We start from the raw sequence: 16,493 nt of genomic DNA on the forward strand, positions 1-16,493 counted from the left end.
AACGGCTCAACATCGCTAAGCTGAAAAGCATCACCATCAAACAGTCATTTGTGGAGCTGCTGGAAGATCGTCTGGAATCCGCCTCTCTGGACAACCAGAATGTGGAGTCTGACTGGAGGACCCTGCGTGAGCTGATCTATAGTACAGCTTCAGAGACCCTGGGACCCATGACCAGAAAGCACAAAGACTGGTTTGATGAAAACTGTGATGAAATCAAGCAGCTTCTGGATGAGAAACGCCGTCTGCATCAAGCCCACCTGAGCAACCCAAAGTCCACATCAAAAAAGGATGCATACAATGACATCCGCAGGACTGTTCAGCAAAAGTTACGCCAGATGCAGGATAAGTGGCTGAGTGACAAAGCTGATGAGATCCAGGGATATGCTGACAGGCACGATATGAAGAGGTTCTATGATGCCTTAAAAGAAGTCTACGGCCCCACATCCTCAGGATCATCCCCCCTCCTCAGTGCAGATGGGAATACCTTGATCACCGAGAAGGAGAACATTCTTGAACGATGGGCTGAGCACTTCAACAGTGTCTTAAATCGCCCTTCCTCCATAAATGATGAAGCCATAGACCGTCTCCCACAAGTCCCCACCAACGAAGCACTGGACGATCCGCCAACACTTCTTGAGACCCAGAAAGCAATCCGTCTGCTATCCAGTGGCAAAGCACCTGGCTCAGACTCCATACCAGCAGAGGTCTACAAGGATGGAGGCACTGTGCTGACTGAGAAGCTTCATCAGCTGTACTCACTCATGTGGAAAGAAGAGACGATCCCCCAGGATTTCAAAGATGCATCTATCATTCACTTGTACAAGCGAAAGGGGAACCGGCAAGCCTGTGATAACCATCGGGGCATTTCCTTGCTCTCCATCGCAGGCAAGATACTTGCCAGGATCCTACTTAACCGCCTCACAGCACACCTTGACCAAGGTTATTTGCCTGAGAGCCAATGTGGATTCCGGAAAGAGCGCGGAACCACTGACATGGTGTTTGCTGCAAGGCAGCTGCAAGAGAAATGTCAGGAGCAAAATGCTGATCTGTTCTCCACCTATGTCGACCTCACTAAGGCCTTCGACACCGTGAGTAGAGAGGGACTGTGGAAGATCATGGCCAAGTACGGATGTCCTCGGAAATTTATTTCCTTGGTCAGCCAATTCCATGAAGGCATGCAGGCTCGAGTCCAGGACAATGGTGAAACATCTGCTCCTTTTGCTGTCACAAATGGTGTCAAGCAAGGCTGCGTCCTGGCTCCAACGCTGTTCAGCCTCATGTTCTCTGCAATGCTTACTGATGCCTTCAGAGATGGCGATGTTGGAATCGGCCTAAAGTACCGAACAGATGGCAAGCTGTTTAACCTCAGAAGGCTTCAAGCAAAAACGAAGGTCATGACAGACATCATCAGAGACTTTTTGTTTGCTGATGATTGTGCCCTCAATGCTGGATCTGAAGCTGACATGCAACTCAGCGTCGACAAGTTTGCCACTGCCAGCAGGAACTTCGGCCTTACCATCAGCACGAGGAAAACTGAAGTTCTCCATCAGCCAGCCCCAGGGAAACCCTACGTTGAGCCCAACATCACAGTCAACGGTCAGAGACTCAGTGCGGTGGAGCGGTTCACATACCTTGGCAGCACACTGTCACGAAATGTGACAATCGACGATGAAGTGAACGTCAGGATTGCAAGAGCAAGCGCAGCTTTTGGTAGACTCAATGCAAATGTCTGGAACAGAAGAGGCATTAGTCTTGAGACCAAGCTAAAGGTCTACAGAGCAGTAGTTCTCCCCACACTACTGTACGCCTGTGAAACTTGGACAGTGTACCAACGACATGCCAAGAAGCTGAACCACTTCCACACAACATGCCTCAGGAAGCTACTGAACATCAAGTGGCAAGACAAGACCCCTGACACAGAGGTGCTCGCAAAAGCCACCCTTCCCAGCATCTTCACCATCCTGATGCAGTCCCAGCTTCGCTGGGCTGGACACGTGGCGCGCATGCCAGACCATCGGCTGCCCAAAAGGCTCTTCTATGGCGAGCTGCAACAAGGGAAGAGATCACACGGAGGTCAGAAGAAGCGCTTCAGAGATACTCTGAAAGTCTCTCTGAAAGCGTTTGATATCAACCCTGACTCCTGGGAGGAATCTGCAGTGGACCGTGACAAATGGCGCGCTGCTGTGCACAAAGGCGCCAGGTTGTGCGAGGCCAACAGGACTGCTGCAGCTGTTGAGAAGAGGCAGGCCAGAAAGTCACGGGCAAACAAGCTCCCTGACAATGATATGCCTGTCTTTGTCTGCCCCAACTGTCAGCGAACATTTCGTGCGCAGATTGGACTATTCAGCCATCTGCGCACTCACAGATAGATTCATGAGCATCCTTCCCCCCACCCCACCACCACCCTCCCCCCATCCCCCATCCCCCATCTGGATGACAACGATGGTCATCATCGATCTCGATGGACACACCACCAAGTTTTGAAGGAAGGTGTGAACTTATAATTCAGTGTTACAAATCTCCCCTCACCTCCAGTCTATCAAGCCCTTATTTTTGTTGCTGAAATCTTCAGTGTGAATTATGAACCTCATCCATAGACATCCTCTCAACCCACTTTTTTTTGGGGGGGCGAATTCTTGGTAAATACTTTTTTTCTTTGTCACCACATGCTCATAAGCAGAAAAAAAGGTTAGTTCCTTCTCTCTCCCCTTCTCCTGCTGAAAGTGTGTTAGCCTGCAGCATGACTTTTGTTTGTGTGCAGAGATTCCTTGATTGCGTCAATTCTGGATGGTGTGCGAGCATCAGGAAACCGTGATGTGTGTGTGAAGATGAGTCCAACCTACAGAGGATTCCGGCTAGGTGTGTTCTCTGCTGGCAGAAGATGGCATTATATTTAGATGATCTTATTTGATCTCTTTTTCTTTCTTTTTTTCTTTTTTGATTGCTCGTTAGTGATCTTTTTAGGGTTGGGAGGTATCTTTTTGTTGCTAATAAAGACCATTTGATACGCATTAGTATTTTGTGGGGTATCAAGACGTGAATACATTCAACATCCTTGTCCACAGAAACAGAGAATGGCTGTCTTTTGGTGGAGTAAAAAGTCATACACATAAAATCTCACCTATCGATTTGAGTGAACATGTAAGTTACTGCCCTGGAATACAGAAAGAAAAAAAGAAGCATGTCTTATGAGATGCTGTGTCTTCACAAGAAAGAAAGAAAGAACCATTTCATTCAAGATGCATAATGACACAAATGTTAAGAAAATATTATCTGTGTTGGTCATATCTGTTGTTAGCCATATCTGTTCGAGAGTTCCATGAGAACCATGCATGATACATAACAGTACATAATGATTGCAGGTCCTTTCACGGTGCCAGTGGATGAGGAGGTGGAAGCCCAGCACATGAAGTTCATTCAGGCACCACCACGTAAGTTTTCTTTTACCTGGTAGAATTTCACCTTGTCAGTACTTGCCTTGAGATTCTACACCACACCACACCACACAGAAAATATCTGAACAAAAGCAGAGAAAGATTTTGCTAACTGAATCATTATTTCTCTTTTGTACTTCACATACAAATGATGCAAAGAATTATTTGATATTCTGTAGACTGTCGAAAAGAGACACATTATATAATGGGTGAAATCCCAGAAGCTTACAGCTTGGTAAGTGGCATAAAGGAGTCAACTACAGGTTTGGAAAGCACACTGACACCTTTAAGTCTTGTCACAAAACAACCCAACAAAGCAGTCTTTTCCTCAGAAATTCACACACACTCTCCACCACTACCACACCAAACTAACATACACCTGTTTCCCTCAACATTGCTTACTGATCCAATACCATCGCCATCAAAAACCATTAGGTCAGACTGTCCTGCTGATGTTCTCACCATATGTATGTGAAGAGAGGACCAGACTGTCCAGTGTGTATCCACTGAGTATGTACTTGTGGCCTGGTTTCAGCGGGGATGATGAGTGAGGAGGCAGTGAACCGGTTCAATGCCAACATCTCCTACAGTGGGCTGCTGCATGCCGTCACCGCTGATGTGAGTACCACACCATGACTGTGCCAGTCACCCGTCCATATTTCTTCTGATGGAATCCATTAGTTATTGGTTGCCATTAATTTAGAAAAGATACACATGTTTGGAAATACTTGTATCAAGATTTCTCAGACAATGATGAATATATTTGTGACGAACATTTAAGTCTTATTTGGATAACTTTTAATGTTGTAGTTACACTGCTTTATTTCCAGTGCAGAGTCCTAACTGGAATGCTGTACTTTGTGTTCATTAGTCAGTTTTGAAAGTGAATGATGATCTTCATGTTTAGTATTGTCATAGTTTGCTTTTCAGATTATAGTGATTGAATACTCAATTCACTGACCAAAGTTGTTTGAAAACACTTGAGATCCTGTACTTACTATGCTATGCATTGAAATGACAGAGGGTTTTTCTACACTCCTGATAGAGATGACACAAACTGTTCTCACAGTGGTTGTGGTGTTGCAGGGTCTGTTCGCCCAGAACAAGGAGAAGTTGATCAACCTGACACTGGCGTCCCTGATCGAGCAGGATGGGGACCAGGCCTCTGTGTCCAACCTGGCCCTGGAAGCTCAGTTCCACGCCCTGCGCCGCCTTGTCGCCTCCAAGGCAGGCTTCCAGGCCTTCACGGAGCTGCCCCGGTAGGGTTTACAGGGATAGAAAAATCCAGGATTTTTTTTTTTTTTTTTTTTTTTTTTTTTTTTTTTTTTATCCTGTGGACAAGTAGTTAAAAAAAAAAATCTACTTGTACCTGCAAATTTCTACATGTCCAGGGGACAAGTAAATAATCTACTTTTACCCCCAAATTTCTACATGCTCTTCCTAAGAGAGACAGTAAAAGTAACCACAGGTAGTGCAGTGACAAGTCAGCAGACATAATGTATGGAAGAAAGTAGTATGTACTGGGAGGAAGAAGGTGTGATTGGTCTGCACTGAAGCTGACCGCTCAGTCAACTTATCATGGAAACATTAAAAAAATGGTTGTCCAAGAGGCAAAATGGAGAGAGCATTTCTACTAGTTCGTAAGCAGGTTTAGTTGTCACTGACAATTGAATGGGTGGTTATTCTGGTGTATTATCTCTGATGCAGAAGAGGCACTTTCAAATAAGAGAGAGAGTAGGGTGTGTCACTGTGTGCAGGCACATGTATATGCTCTTGTGTATATGTGAATGAGCAGTACTTCGTTGATGTCAGGATATATTACGAATAGAGGCAGAAAAAGGTAAAGATTATCTCACATTTTAGGGGCATGCATGTATTGCTTTCTGGGTAACTCTGATTTGATTCGCTTTACCACTTTCGTATCTGTGGTGAGTTCGTGAAAAAATCTTGTGTGTCAGTATGATAATGGGGATTGTTGTTGCAGTGGTGTTCTGGCAGAGGGATTCTTGTTCAGCCAGGCTCTGTAATTAGCAAATTAGCAGCAGTGCACAATCTTCTTTTGTGGATAACCTCATTTGATGTTGGTACCATCCTGCTTGTGTCAGGATTACAACAGAACTGGCCTGGAAAATGTTCATTCTAATAAATTGAAAATGAAGTATTTCTAAAAAGAAAGGAAGAGAAAAGGAACCAAAGGACAAGTTGTCATTCTGACACGACTTGTGGACATGTTGCAGGATGCGAGAGAAAGTGGGACTGAAAGTGGTGAAAGCATTAAAGCGGAACGATGTGGGAGTCACTCATGCGGCTCTTGACATGCTCTGTGCTCTGATGCAGGTCAGTTGGTAATGCAGGGAGAAGAATACATGTATTGTTGTTTTGTGTGTTCATTGTTGTCAGGTCTTCCAGATCCTATGAACTTCATGCTGCCTGCTGTATGCACTATTTATATTGTTGTCACCTTTTCTTTTATTATGTATCGTAATCACTTAGTACACACATGCACTTGCATGTACAGACACATACACACACATGCCACAGCAAAGACACACCACACACAGAAAAGAAACAACAAAATAAGAGGAAATCTTTGTTAACTGAATCAGTACTTGCTTATCATATATCGCAAACAAATTATGTAAAGAAGAGTGATTATCAGCAGATTTTCAAGTGAGACTTATTGTATAATGGATGAAACTCCAGAGGCATGCAAATGCGAAAAATGATACAGCTTACTCTTGTCCACTCAGTTGACATAAACAATAAACCAGTATAGAAACTACTATAGGTCTGGAGTATTTCCACTGAAAAGTGTTACCCAGTACAATAAAACAAATGCGATTGAGAAATCCCAACATATATTGATATAGTCTGTGTAGTTATTCATCTTTTTTTTTCTTTTTTATATATTTTTTTGTAATATTACTTGACATCAGTCTGTGAAGTTTTGAATGTTTGAGCACAGTGTCTTTCATTTTATAATTGATACTTGTTGTTCAGATTGTGTTTTGATTTATATTGGTTTCCTAGATCATTATGATAATTGCCTCTTGTTTTACTTTGATACATGTTGCTGGTGTTATTTTTGATTAATGTTTGTTTCATGGATCAGTGTAAAGTTCTGCTTTTTTATCTTTTTTTTTCAGCCAATGCACGATAACTATGACTTGAGGCAAGAACAGCTGAACAAAACATCTCTGATGTCATCAAGGAAGTTTCTGGAAGCTCTCATTGAGATGTTTAACCAGCATGTGGTAAGCAATTGTTACCGATAGAATCAATTTGGTTTCTTATACTGTACAATGATAACCCATTGTGAGCTGTGGGTTGCTGTGTTTGACTAATGACTCCCCATACAACCCAAGATCTGATGTGCAGTTAAAGTTCCTGCAATAAGTATCACTTTTCAGTGCATAATGGAAACATTCAGCACCATGAAATTGGAGAATGGATGCCCGAATGGTGGGTAACAGATGGTCACACATTTTACAGACCAGTCATCAACATATGTGAAATTGGGGTTTGCAATTGTCAGTCACAGAAGAATCAGCTTGGATACCGACTTGTTCTTCTGAACAGCAGAATGATTTTATGAAAATGTCAGTGAAGTATAGGGAACTTATTTTATTTCATATACACTTGGATCACAGCTCACATTTTCACCACAAGATAGAAATGAAGTAAATCAGTTTCTTTTGACGGAAAAGTGGTAGCAAATTGAAGTAAAAATGAATAAAGAAAAAAGACAGTCACTTCTTAAGGATATATTTATATATAGATAGATAGATATGGATATATATATATAGAGAGAGAGAGAGCGATAGATAGGTGTATTTAAGATAGTTCTTCTTTAAGGATATAGATAGATAGATAGATAGATAAGGTATGTATATAGATATACATACAAATATATATTGAGATATCTATCTGTCTATATGAATATATAGTTATAGATGTGCTTAGATATGATGTTTTGCAAATTTCGGTGAAATATACATTCATATATATATATATTTCCTTAATAAGTGATTTAGTGTGTGTGTTGGTACATGTGTGTGTGTATTTTTCGAAATCCTATTCCATCACATGTACTGTTTTATCCTTGAGGTTCATGAGTCTGGAGCTCTGGTGATTGCGGCAATGCTGGACTTTCTGACCTTTGCCCTGTGCGCCCCCTACAGTGAGACCACAGACGGCACACAGTTTGACATGCTGTTGGAAATGGTCGCTGCCAATGGACGCATCATCTTCAAGCTCTTCCAGGTTGGTAGTCACTTAAGAGTCTTCACCTTGAGTGTGGGTTCATATATGCATTCATATTACGTGGAGTGATGGCCTAGAGGTAACGCGTCTGCCTAGGAAGCGAGAGAATCTGAGCGCACTGGTTCAAATCACGACTCAGCCGCCAATATTTTCTACCCCTCCACTAGACCTTGAGTGGTGGTCTGGACACTAGTCATTTGGATGAGACGATAAACCGAGGTCCCATTTGCAGCATGCACTTAGCGCACGTAAAAGAACCCACGGCAACAGAGTGTTGTTCTTGGCAAAATTCTGTAGAAAAATCCACTTCGATAGGAAAAACAAATATAACTGCACGCAGGAAAAAACACAAAAAAATGGGTGGTGCTGTTGTATAGCGATGCGCTCTCCGTAGGGAGAGCAGCCTGAATTTCACACAGAGAAATCTGTTGTGATTAAAAGAAATGCAAATACAAAACAAAAGTGGTGATAGAGATACTTAACCGTGACCCACTAGTGCAGACTCCAGCAGGGGTCTGACATTCCTGTCCTGTGTAAACTACTATCCGCCTATGCGGAGGAAACGAAAGTAGCTACGGCCGATAACCTCCCGGAAGTAGGTAACCCCCCCTTTGCCCTCCTGACTAGCGCCCTCTTCTTCCTGTGCTCTTCATACGGCTAAGTTTTTTCGTATTTTCTGTCTGTCGATTCTCTGGCGTTCTTGTTTTTTGTCAAATTATGTCTTCAACCAGGTCACATAATTATATGGTTCGATTGGGAGATCGGGCTAAAATTAAGGTGCGATAGCAATCAATTTGTGGACACTCCGGGCCCTCTACTTCTGGCTCTCTCAACAACGCCAGCCCGCCACCTCCTCCACTTCCTCCGCTCCCTCTGGTCGACTCCAGACCTCCACCAGCTCCTGCACCTCCTCCGGTGACTTCTAGGGGTTCGTTACCCCATACTCAGGTCAGTGGTGCCATTGATGCTATTCATGTCAATTCGCGAACGAACTTGACGTGATTAGCATTTTCTCGGCCCTGCCAGTTGGCAGGACGCCCGAGTTGATCTCCTGTATCACTTTGCCCATGCCCACAGTCTCAACAATGGAATGTGCCATAATTCCTTTGGGAAAACAACACCATACACTGGCTTTGGATCCGCACGCTAGAGTGGGCCCTATATGCGATGCGTTCGTGGCGGCGGCTGTGACATCGGATCATGCGCCCCCCCACGCGGCATGCCTCTTCCGTCTCAGATCCTATGGCGACTGAGGCGCTTATGGATGCCTTCGCCATGTGTAGGGAGAAAGGTGGACCACTAGGGGACATGCTCGCCCATGCGCGTGCACCCTCCCCTTGTCCCCGAGTGTCCGATCCAAGGGAGACAACTCCTGCTTCGGCACCCTTGCCGGTGACTGCCACAGTTACTTCCCTTTTACCAGCACAGCCTCTCGCCTGCAGTGCGGGTGCGTGCACGGTCCCTCCAAGCTATGCGGTGATGACCCCATCTGCCACACTGCCGGTTGCTGCTGTTTCCCATTCACTAATGGCATCTCAGCAAGCTGCTCAGCCAAACAACCAGCAACCCATTGTTAACTTGCTGCAGCAATTATGCACTGGTGCCACACCTTGCGCCTGCTCCGCCCCTTGCCCACAGAGCAGGTGCGTGCACAGCCCATTGACCTTCGGCAGTGCTGGTTTCTTCTGCCCCACTGCCTAACTCCGCTGTTACCCAGACTAATATCAGCAATTCCACATCGGAGTGCCTCTTGATAACTCGATCCTGCCACTCGGCAATGCTCGGGCCGATCTTGCCTATCCCTTTATCTGTCAACACACATCAGCTGAACGTCAGTCCTCTGGCATGAACTATTCACAAGATTGGACCGCCGTTCAGCTACAGGGGGATGCACATCCCACAGCAAGCCAACAGACTTGCCACCCCCTCGTCCACGACGCCCATAACACTGGCTTACAGCGCCGTCATGCTACATGTCCGGACTGTCTCACATCCGATGGCGACCAGTTTGGGTAGGGATGCCCACGGCAGCAAAAAGACATTATAATTATCCCCCTTGTGGCCGTATTCAGCTGTGTGGGTTACGGTGGCATCGAACCACGGATTCCCACACACAGCATCACACTCCTCCCTTTACAACGAGGAAACGTCACACCAGGGGATATGTGCTTTAAAGACATAATCCTTTTCGTCGATTATCGGTGCCAAGCGAGGCAACTCCACATTAGTAACCTAGGCAATGGATGCTGTAGTTACTTCCCTTCCACCTACACAGCACGTCACTCCTGCCCCCAGTGCTGTCCACCAACAATGTTTTTTCAGTTTCTCATTGGGTTCTGCTCACACAACTTTGCACAGCCACTGCACCTTTCTTGCTGTTTGTCAGGCTAGTGGCCACAGAACTTGTGGGTTCTTCATCCCCCCACACTTGCACACAGTCCTCTGCAGGCAGCCACTCCTATTACCATTCTTTTCTTGTTATGCACTGTGGTTGTGACAGCAGCTCCACATGGGCCCTACATCCTAGCCAGCCCTCCCATGAAGGGTTGTCTGTCTTTGCCTTCCAAGTTTTAGCAGGCCCAAAAACTTCCCACTGGGCAGGAGACAATCACCCTAAGTCCATCTCTTCCACTCCTCACTAGTAGCAGAAGGCCTGGGTAATAATTGTTTTCCTCTATACTCGGGAGAAAGGCATATTGACGAGGACGGGTGCGTCTCACAAAGCACAACGAACCGTTCATTAGCCACAGGGGCGCACCTTTCTGCCCGCTCATACCAGCACAGCAGATGCCGCATTCAAGCCCATTAGTTTGCCCCATCACCTTGCTTGAACAGAGATCCAGCATTGACGTCTCAAACTATTGGCGTTGGAAAGCACTTTCTGCACTTGGTCTTCCCTGCCAGATCCTTTCAGCCTGAACACACAACCACTGCTGTGGTTACAGATGGGCATCCCTTCTCAAGCACTGTCTTTCCAATGAAACACTTCCAGGGGTTTCTAGCCTAGACAGGCTATCCCATCATGCAGCCCCAGCCTTCAGTCAAGGGCCTGTCAGAGGATGACTTTTTTGTCACTTTGGAAGCAAGCACCATGTCTTTCAGACACATGGTTGCACCACAAGACCCCATCAGCTCCTTCCGGCTTCCTTACATTTCAGCAGAACCTGCACGGTGGACACCTTCTTCCCTCAAGCACACAGCAGCTGTTTCCTGATTTACCCATGCTGATTGGTGTCCTCCTAGGAACAATATATGATAATCAGTCGTGTACGACAGTCACCATCAGAACAGCAGAGGAAGCAACTGCTGCCCTGACTATCTGGGCCAGAATTTGATCATACAATTGATAGTAGAGAGTGTTTTGCCCAAGTTGCATCCCCACTCCCTCGATCAAGAGGGCCTTAGGACTGTCACCAGTGGGACAGGTCCCAAAGGCTAGTTAGCCCCCAAGGCTACAGCACTAAGTCCCAGTGCAATTTGACTTCCAGCGTTAGAGACATAGTCCTTCATGAAAGACTAAGCTGCAAACGATTTCCCTTTGCAATTAAGAAACCACTGATAATATTTTGCAATGGCCATACTGTAAACATTTGTCAGATCAGTGATTTGATATAAATGGCCAGTACAACACATCCAGAGCCACTTTTCTCCCTGCCCCCGCCCCGCTCCATCCCAGACTTAGTGCGCACCACACACAGCCAGAGGCCTGTCATGGATCTGGTCCCCTTTCTCACTAAAGAACCTTCAGCAAAAATTTTCCCCATGGAAACCCTCTTCCATTAGGAATTCTACCACAGAATGAGACTCAGTGACCTGGAGGCACATGAAGTGCACTCCCATAGCCCGATCCAACCCAGCCATTGACTGCCGACAACTTTCTGCAGGTTGCTCCAACATGCCACAGTCAGGTAGAGAAGCCACCAAGCCTTCCGTATGCCCCTTCGTGATGGTACCTACCTGGGCAATTACACAGCCTTGTCCTAGAGACACCAGGGACCTCAAGTATCTTGTTGCCAAATGTCTGCCATTCTATGCATAGGCAAAATGCCAGTGCTGTTTTTTGGCAGCGACAAAAAAGTGGCGGGGGGAGCGCCCATCGCCTGTCAGCTCGCATGGAGGAGTTCTACGGCAAGCCTAAGGCAAGCCCAACATGGTGGGCTACCTCTGTCTCGTGCCACAGTTTCCTTCAAACACATATATCACTTCCACGGTTGACCCACAACCAATGTGGAATCATCAGATCAAACCACATGTGCACCTCCTTGCATTGACGCTCAACCACGCTCAAGTGAGACAACCCTATAGGGTACGTGTTTCCTTCTCTTCCTTTGATTCGAAGGGCTCTCAGTAAAGTGTGGATTCAACACAATGACCCGATTTTCTTTGCGCTACATTTATCAGCACAGCTGTGGTCCACAGACCTCTCCCACAATACAGCTGCAGACCTCAGTCTTCTTTGCCCGCACCAATATCGTTAGGTGACACAGAACACTCTACCTTCATCGAATTCTACTTGAGGGACATCTATCGCTTTAGGGATGATGGCTCAAGAGGCGTTGCCTCTGCGGTGGTCACACAACAGGCCATCACAGTGCACTGGTGATAGAACAGACGAGCCCTCCACCTTGTCGTGCCATTCTGCACTAGTGGGTCACAGTTAAGCATGTGTAATTAAAAGGAAATTTTCTACCTAAAATTACGTTTAAGTAACATACTTAGCATGACCCACATTTAAGACCCTCCCGTTCCTCCCCGCTTTCTGTTCTCCCTGCACACTGTGCTGCTTGCGGCGATTTGCTGTAAAAACAGGGCGCTAGTCAGGGGGGCAAAGGGGAGGTTACCTACTTCCTGGAGGTTATCGGCCGTAGCTACTTTCGTTTTCTCCGCATAGGCAGATAGTAGTTTGCACAGGACAGGAATGTCAGACCCCTGCTGGAGTCTGCACAAGTGGGTCACGGTAAGTATGTTACTGAAACGTAATTTTAGGTAGAAAATTTCACTTTTTTTTTTTTTTTTTTTTTTTTTTTTTTAAATTAAGATACTTTCAAAATGCAAGAAAAAATATTTTTGTACAAAATGTTTATTGTTGAACGTAATGTAAATGATCAGGAAAATATAAATGCATTTTGATGTTTAATCAACAAAGTTGTAAATTTTGTGCAGAAATATATATATTGTATAATTTGAGTGTCAACAGTTTTCTTATATCACAAGGAATTATATATCTGATACTGTTTCCTACATTTTGGTTTTGTTTGGTTTCCTGTGTATTCATTATTTGGTCTGAAATGAATGGTTTTCATGCAAACTTCTGTGTGTGTCTGGAGAGCTTTCTTTCTCTTGTTTCTCAGTCTGCCTGTGTCTGTGACCAGTTTTTTGTCGTATTTCCTTAGGTTTACAGTTATGCAAAAACATAGTTTCAGTTGTTTTTGCTGTGTGTGATTTCAGCATCCATCCATGGCCATCGTGAAAGGGGCTGGCATGGTGATGAAAGCCATCATTGAGGTACACACTTTTACCTGGCTACGCTACATCGGCAAATTGTTAGCAACCACAGGCAGTCAGGAGACAAAACTGGACAGGGTGATACTATCAGTCTAGCTGGCTTGTGTATGATGACATGTGCTTTGGCAAAAGTTACATTTATCAATGAATATTTAGTAGTTACTTTTTTCATCAGAAAATTGATATTTTGTTGGAACTAATCATTTTCTTCTATCTTGGTATATTCTGACACATGTAAATGTTGTGTGTCTAAGCAGTTGATCAGTCTGGGGTAATGGATGATCCAAATATGCATGTGTATTGTCACCGGGGGAACCATGGCCAGATCAGTTAGGCATAGGACTGATCGTCCCATGCTATGCAATGCTATACTTTATTCGACTTACTATACTATACTATTGCTATGCTATGCTACACTACAATACTATACTATCCTACTCTATGCTACACTATGGTATGCTGCACAATACTGTACTGTATTGCGCTGTGCTATACTGTACTGTAATGCGCAGGAGGGAGATGCAGAGATTGCTGCCAAGATGCAGGACCTGGCCCTGGCAGAGGGGGCTCTGCCCAGACACCTGCACACCGCCATGTTCACTCAGAGCACTGACAGTCGCATGCTCACAAACAGGTGAGTTACCTGTTACATACCTGTCTGTTGGTATTTACTCTGTGACACCTGCACACCACCATGTTCTTTCAAAGAACTGACAGCTGCATGCTCACAAATAGAAGTTACTGTCACTTACAGTCAGTAGGTGTTTTTCTATGACACCTGAATACTGCCATGTTCTCTGACTTCTGACAGTCACATGTTTGCAAACAGGTGAGGTACATATTACCTACCTGTCTGTTGGTGTGAACTCTATGATACCTGCACACCACCATGTGCACTCAGAGAACTGACGGTCGCATACTCACAAACAGGTTAGTTACCTGTCACTTACCTACTCAGAGCACCAACGGTTGCATGCTCACAACAAGTGTTACCTGTCACTTACCTGTATGTGGATGTGTACTCTAGACATAGTGACAGGAAAACAGACTCAGAATCACAGACATGCACCAAAGGTTAGTGACAGGGAAGCACAGAAAAGAAGATCTGGATGAATGTCGTTTGAAATTTGAAGACATATTTTCCTAGGATAATGTATGTAATCTTTTTTTCTTTTTTTTTCTTTTCTTTTTTTTTTCTTTTTTTGTCATTTTACTTTTATAGAGTATGTGTTGTTTTGAAGAAAGAATAATCTTGTTCCTTTGGACCAAATTGCTATGTTGGTACTTTATATGATCACTGTTGTTTTCTTTACTGCAGGTGAAAAAAATCAGAAGAGGTGCCTGTATGTACAAGTACATTTTTTCTCTTTTCTTTTGTTTTTATTTCAGACAGCTGAGTCGGCATTTAGTGGGTCTGTGGGTGACTGGCCACCCCACCGCCATGGGACTGCTGAAGCGCATTTTGGTGAGAATGAAGGACATGTTCTGTTTACTGTTCATGCTGTTTTCACCATCAAGACAAGAGAAGACAAGATCTAGGGGCACATTATTTTTTTTTTGTTCTTGTGGTCTTTAGATTTGTCACCCTTTTTAACGCAGCTGTTAGCTCACTCTTGTGTGTGTGTGTGTGTGTGTGTGTGTGTACAATGATAAAATTGATGACTTCATATGAGGAGTGAAGGGATTGTCAAGAAAAAAGAAAGGAACACAAACTTGAGTCACAACTCAAAATAGTACACAGGTGCTCTGCATTTTCCTTTAGATATTCAGCCATTATTTCAATATCAGGAAATTGAAAGGTCACTAGCTGCAGCTACTTTCATTTTCCTTTCCTGAGGGAAGTAGTATTTTGCATTGTATAGGAATCAGACCCCTGCTGGAGTCTGCTGCACCAGTGGGTCATGAGAAATATGTCAGATTAAATGTTATTTTAGGACAAACATTTCCTTTAATGACACATACTTTACCGTGACCCACTGGTGCAGACTTGGGTGGGTCATGGTAAGTATGTTTGACTAAAAGTAATTTTAGGAAGAAAATTATTTTTTCCTCAGAACAAATTATTTACCTCTAGCTTTCAACATGTTGAAACATGTAGATGCTGTATGTTTGCCTGTGCCTATGTATAAGCAGTCTAAGGGATATAGGTGATCCTTTTTTTTGCATATTTGTTCGTGTATGTCGTCACTGATGTGTTTGTTTATGTGTGTTGTCACTGTGGTGTGTCTTTTGTGATGGGTGAACCAACAGAACAGACATGGAGACAGTGGAGCACTTGGCTATTGTGAGGATAGTTTGTTGAAATGAATATGTGTTTCAGCCAAGTGGTCTGCTTGCCTACCTGGACTCTCCAGACGATGTTCCAGTCAGTGAGACCGATCGACTGCACGTCAGGGACAACGTCAAACTGGCACAGGTGACCTGCCCATGTTTGTCTGTTGGAGTATACTGACTCCTTGATACTGACAGCTCTGCCCTATTAAAAATTGTTTCTTGTGTATTTCCAGATAATAAGACTTGAGGAATTTGGTGTGTTTAGGTCTATTACTGACATTCAGATAAGATAGTAAACGGAGGTCCCTTGTGCAACATGCACATAGTGCATGTAAAAGAACCCATTTTATCAAGAGGGGTTTCCCTCACAAAATTCTGCAGAAAAATCTACTTTGACAGTAAAACAAATACATTTGCAAACAGAGAAAAGGTAAATAAAGAGGTAACACTGCACTGTGATGACATACTCTTCCTAGGGAGAACAGTCTGAATTTCACAGAGAAATCTGTTTTGACAAAGACTAACGCCTAGTCTTATGAGTCTACTGATTAAATAAATGCTGGTGTTTATATTTGAATTGATTGACCTTTGTGTGTATAATCAAGTCATAAAAAGTGGCATACACATATGAACTTGGTCAAACATAATTATAACAAGAATTTAACAAAGCGATCATTTGATGATATGAAGCCAGGTGTAATTGTGTGTACATATATGCATGAGCATCATATATATGAGGGGCTACCTGTTGTCAGTTACCTGATGTTCACAGAGTGCATTGTGTAGTGTCCTTTTGCACAGGATCACCTGAACAAGAACAAACGCAACCTACAGCTGCTGCTGATTGAGAAGAAAATTGACAATATTCTACAGCACTGGCGCTCACGCATCGGCCTGGAAAAGAAACAGATGGTAACTGCACGCTTTGTGATCTTGTTGTTGTTTTTATCGTTGTGGGATTGTTTTATGAAATGCTACTCTACAGTTTTCCAGGAAATATTTTTTCTTTAATTATCA

At 44.1% G+C, this 16,493-nt stretch overlaps 1 protein-coding gene across 3 annotated transcripts in view; it reads left to right on the top strand.

Moving 5' to 3' along the window:
* The window catches only part of LOC143283989 (dnaJ homolog subfamily C member 13-like), a 79,986-nt gene that overhangs the window by 9,988 nt on the left and 53,505 nt on the right, over positions 1-16,493 (top strand). For all 3 annotated transcript variants that reach the window (XR_013055471.1, XM_076590498.1, XM_076590507.1), the window contains exons 10-21: positions 2,762-2,859; positions 3,363-3,431; positions 3,970-4,052; positions 4,521-4,693; positions 5,672-5,771; positions 6,581-6,688; positions 7,542-7,697; positions 13,146-13,202; positions 13,715-13,836; positions 14,592-14,667; positions 15,523-15,618; positions 16,278-16,388. Coding sequence is in view for 2 of the 3 variants with exons in the window: in XM_076590498.1 (XP_076446613.1) it covers positions 2,762-2,859; positions 3,363-3,431; positions 3,970-4,052; positions 4,521-4,693; positions 5,672-5,771; positions 6,581-6,688; positions 7,542-7,697; positions 13,146-13,202; positions 13,715-13,836; positions 14,592-14,667; positions 15,523-15,618; positions 16,278-16,388 (1,249 nt within the window). In the remaining variant the exon portion in view is untranslated. The remainder of the gene's footprint in view (positions 1-2,761; positions 2,860-3,362; positions 3,432-3,969; positions 4,053-4,520; positions 4,694-5,671; positions 5,772-6,580; positions 6,689-7,541; positions 7,698-13,145; positions 13,203-13,714; positions 13,837-14,591; positions 14,668-15,522; positions 15,619-16,277; positions 16,389-16,493) is intronic.

Source organism: Babylonia areolata, chromosome 1 (genome assembly GCF_041734735.1).
Source record: "Babylonia areolata isolate BAREFJ2019XMU chromosome 1, ASM4173473v1, whole genome shotgun sequence".
NCBI lineage: Eukaryota > Metazoa > Mollusca > Gastropoda > Neogastropoda > Buccinidae > Babylonia > Babylonia areolata.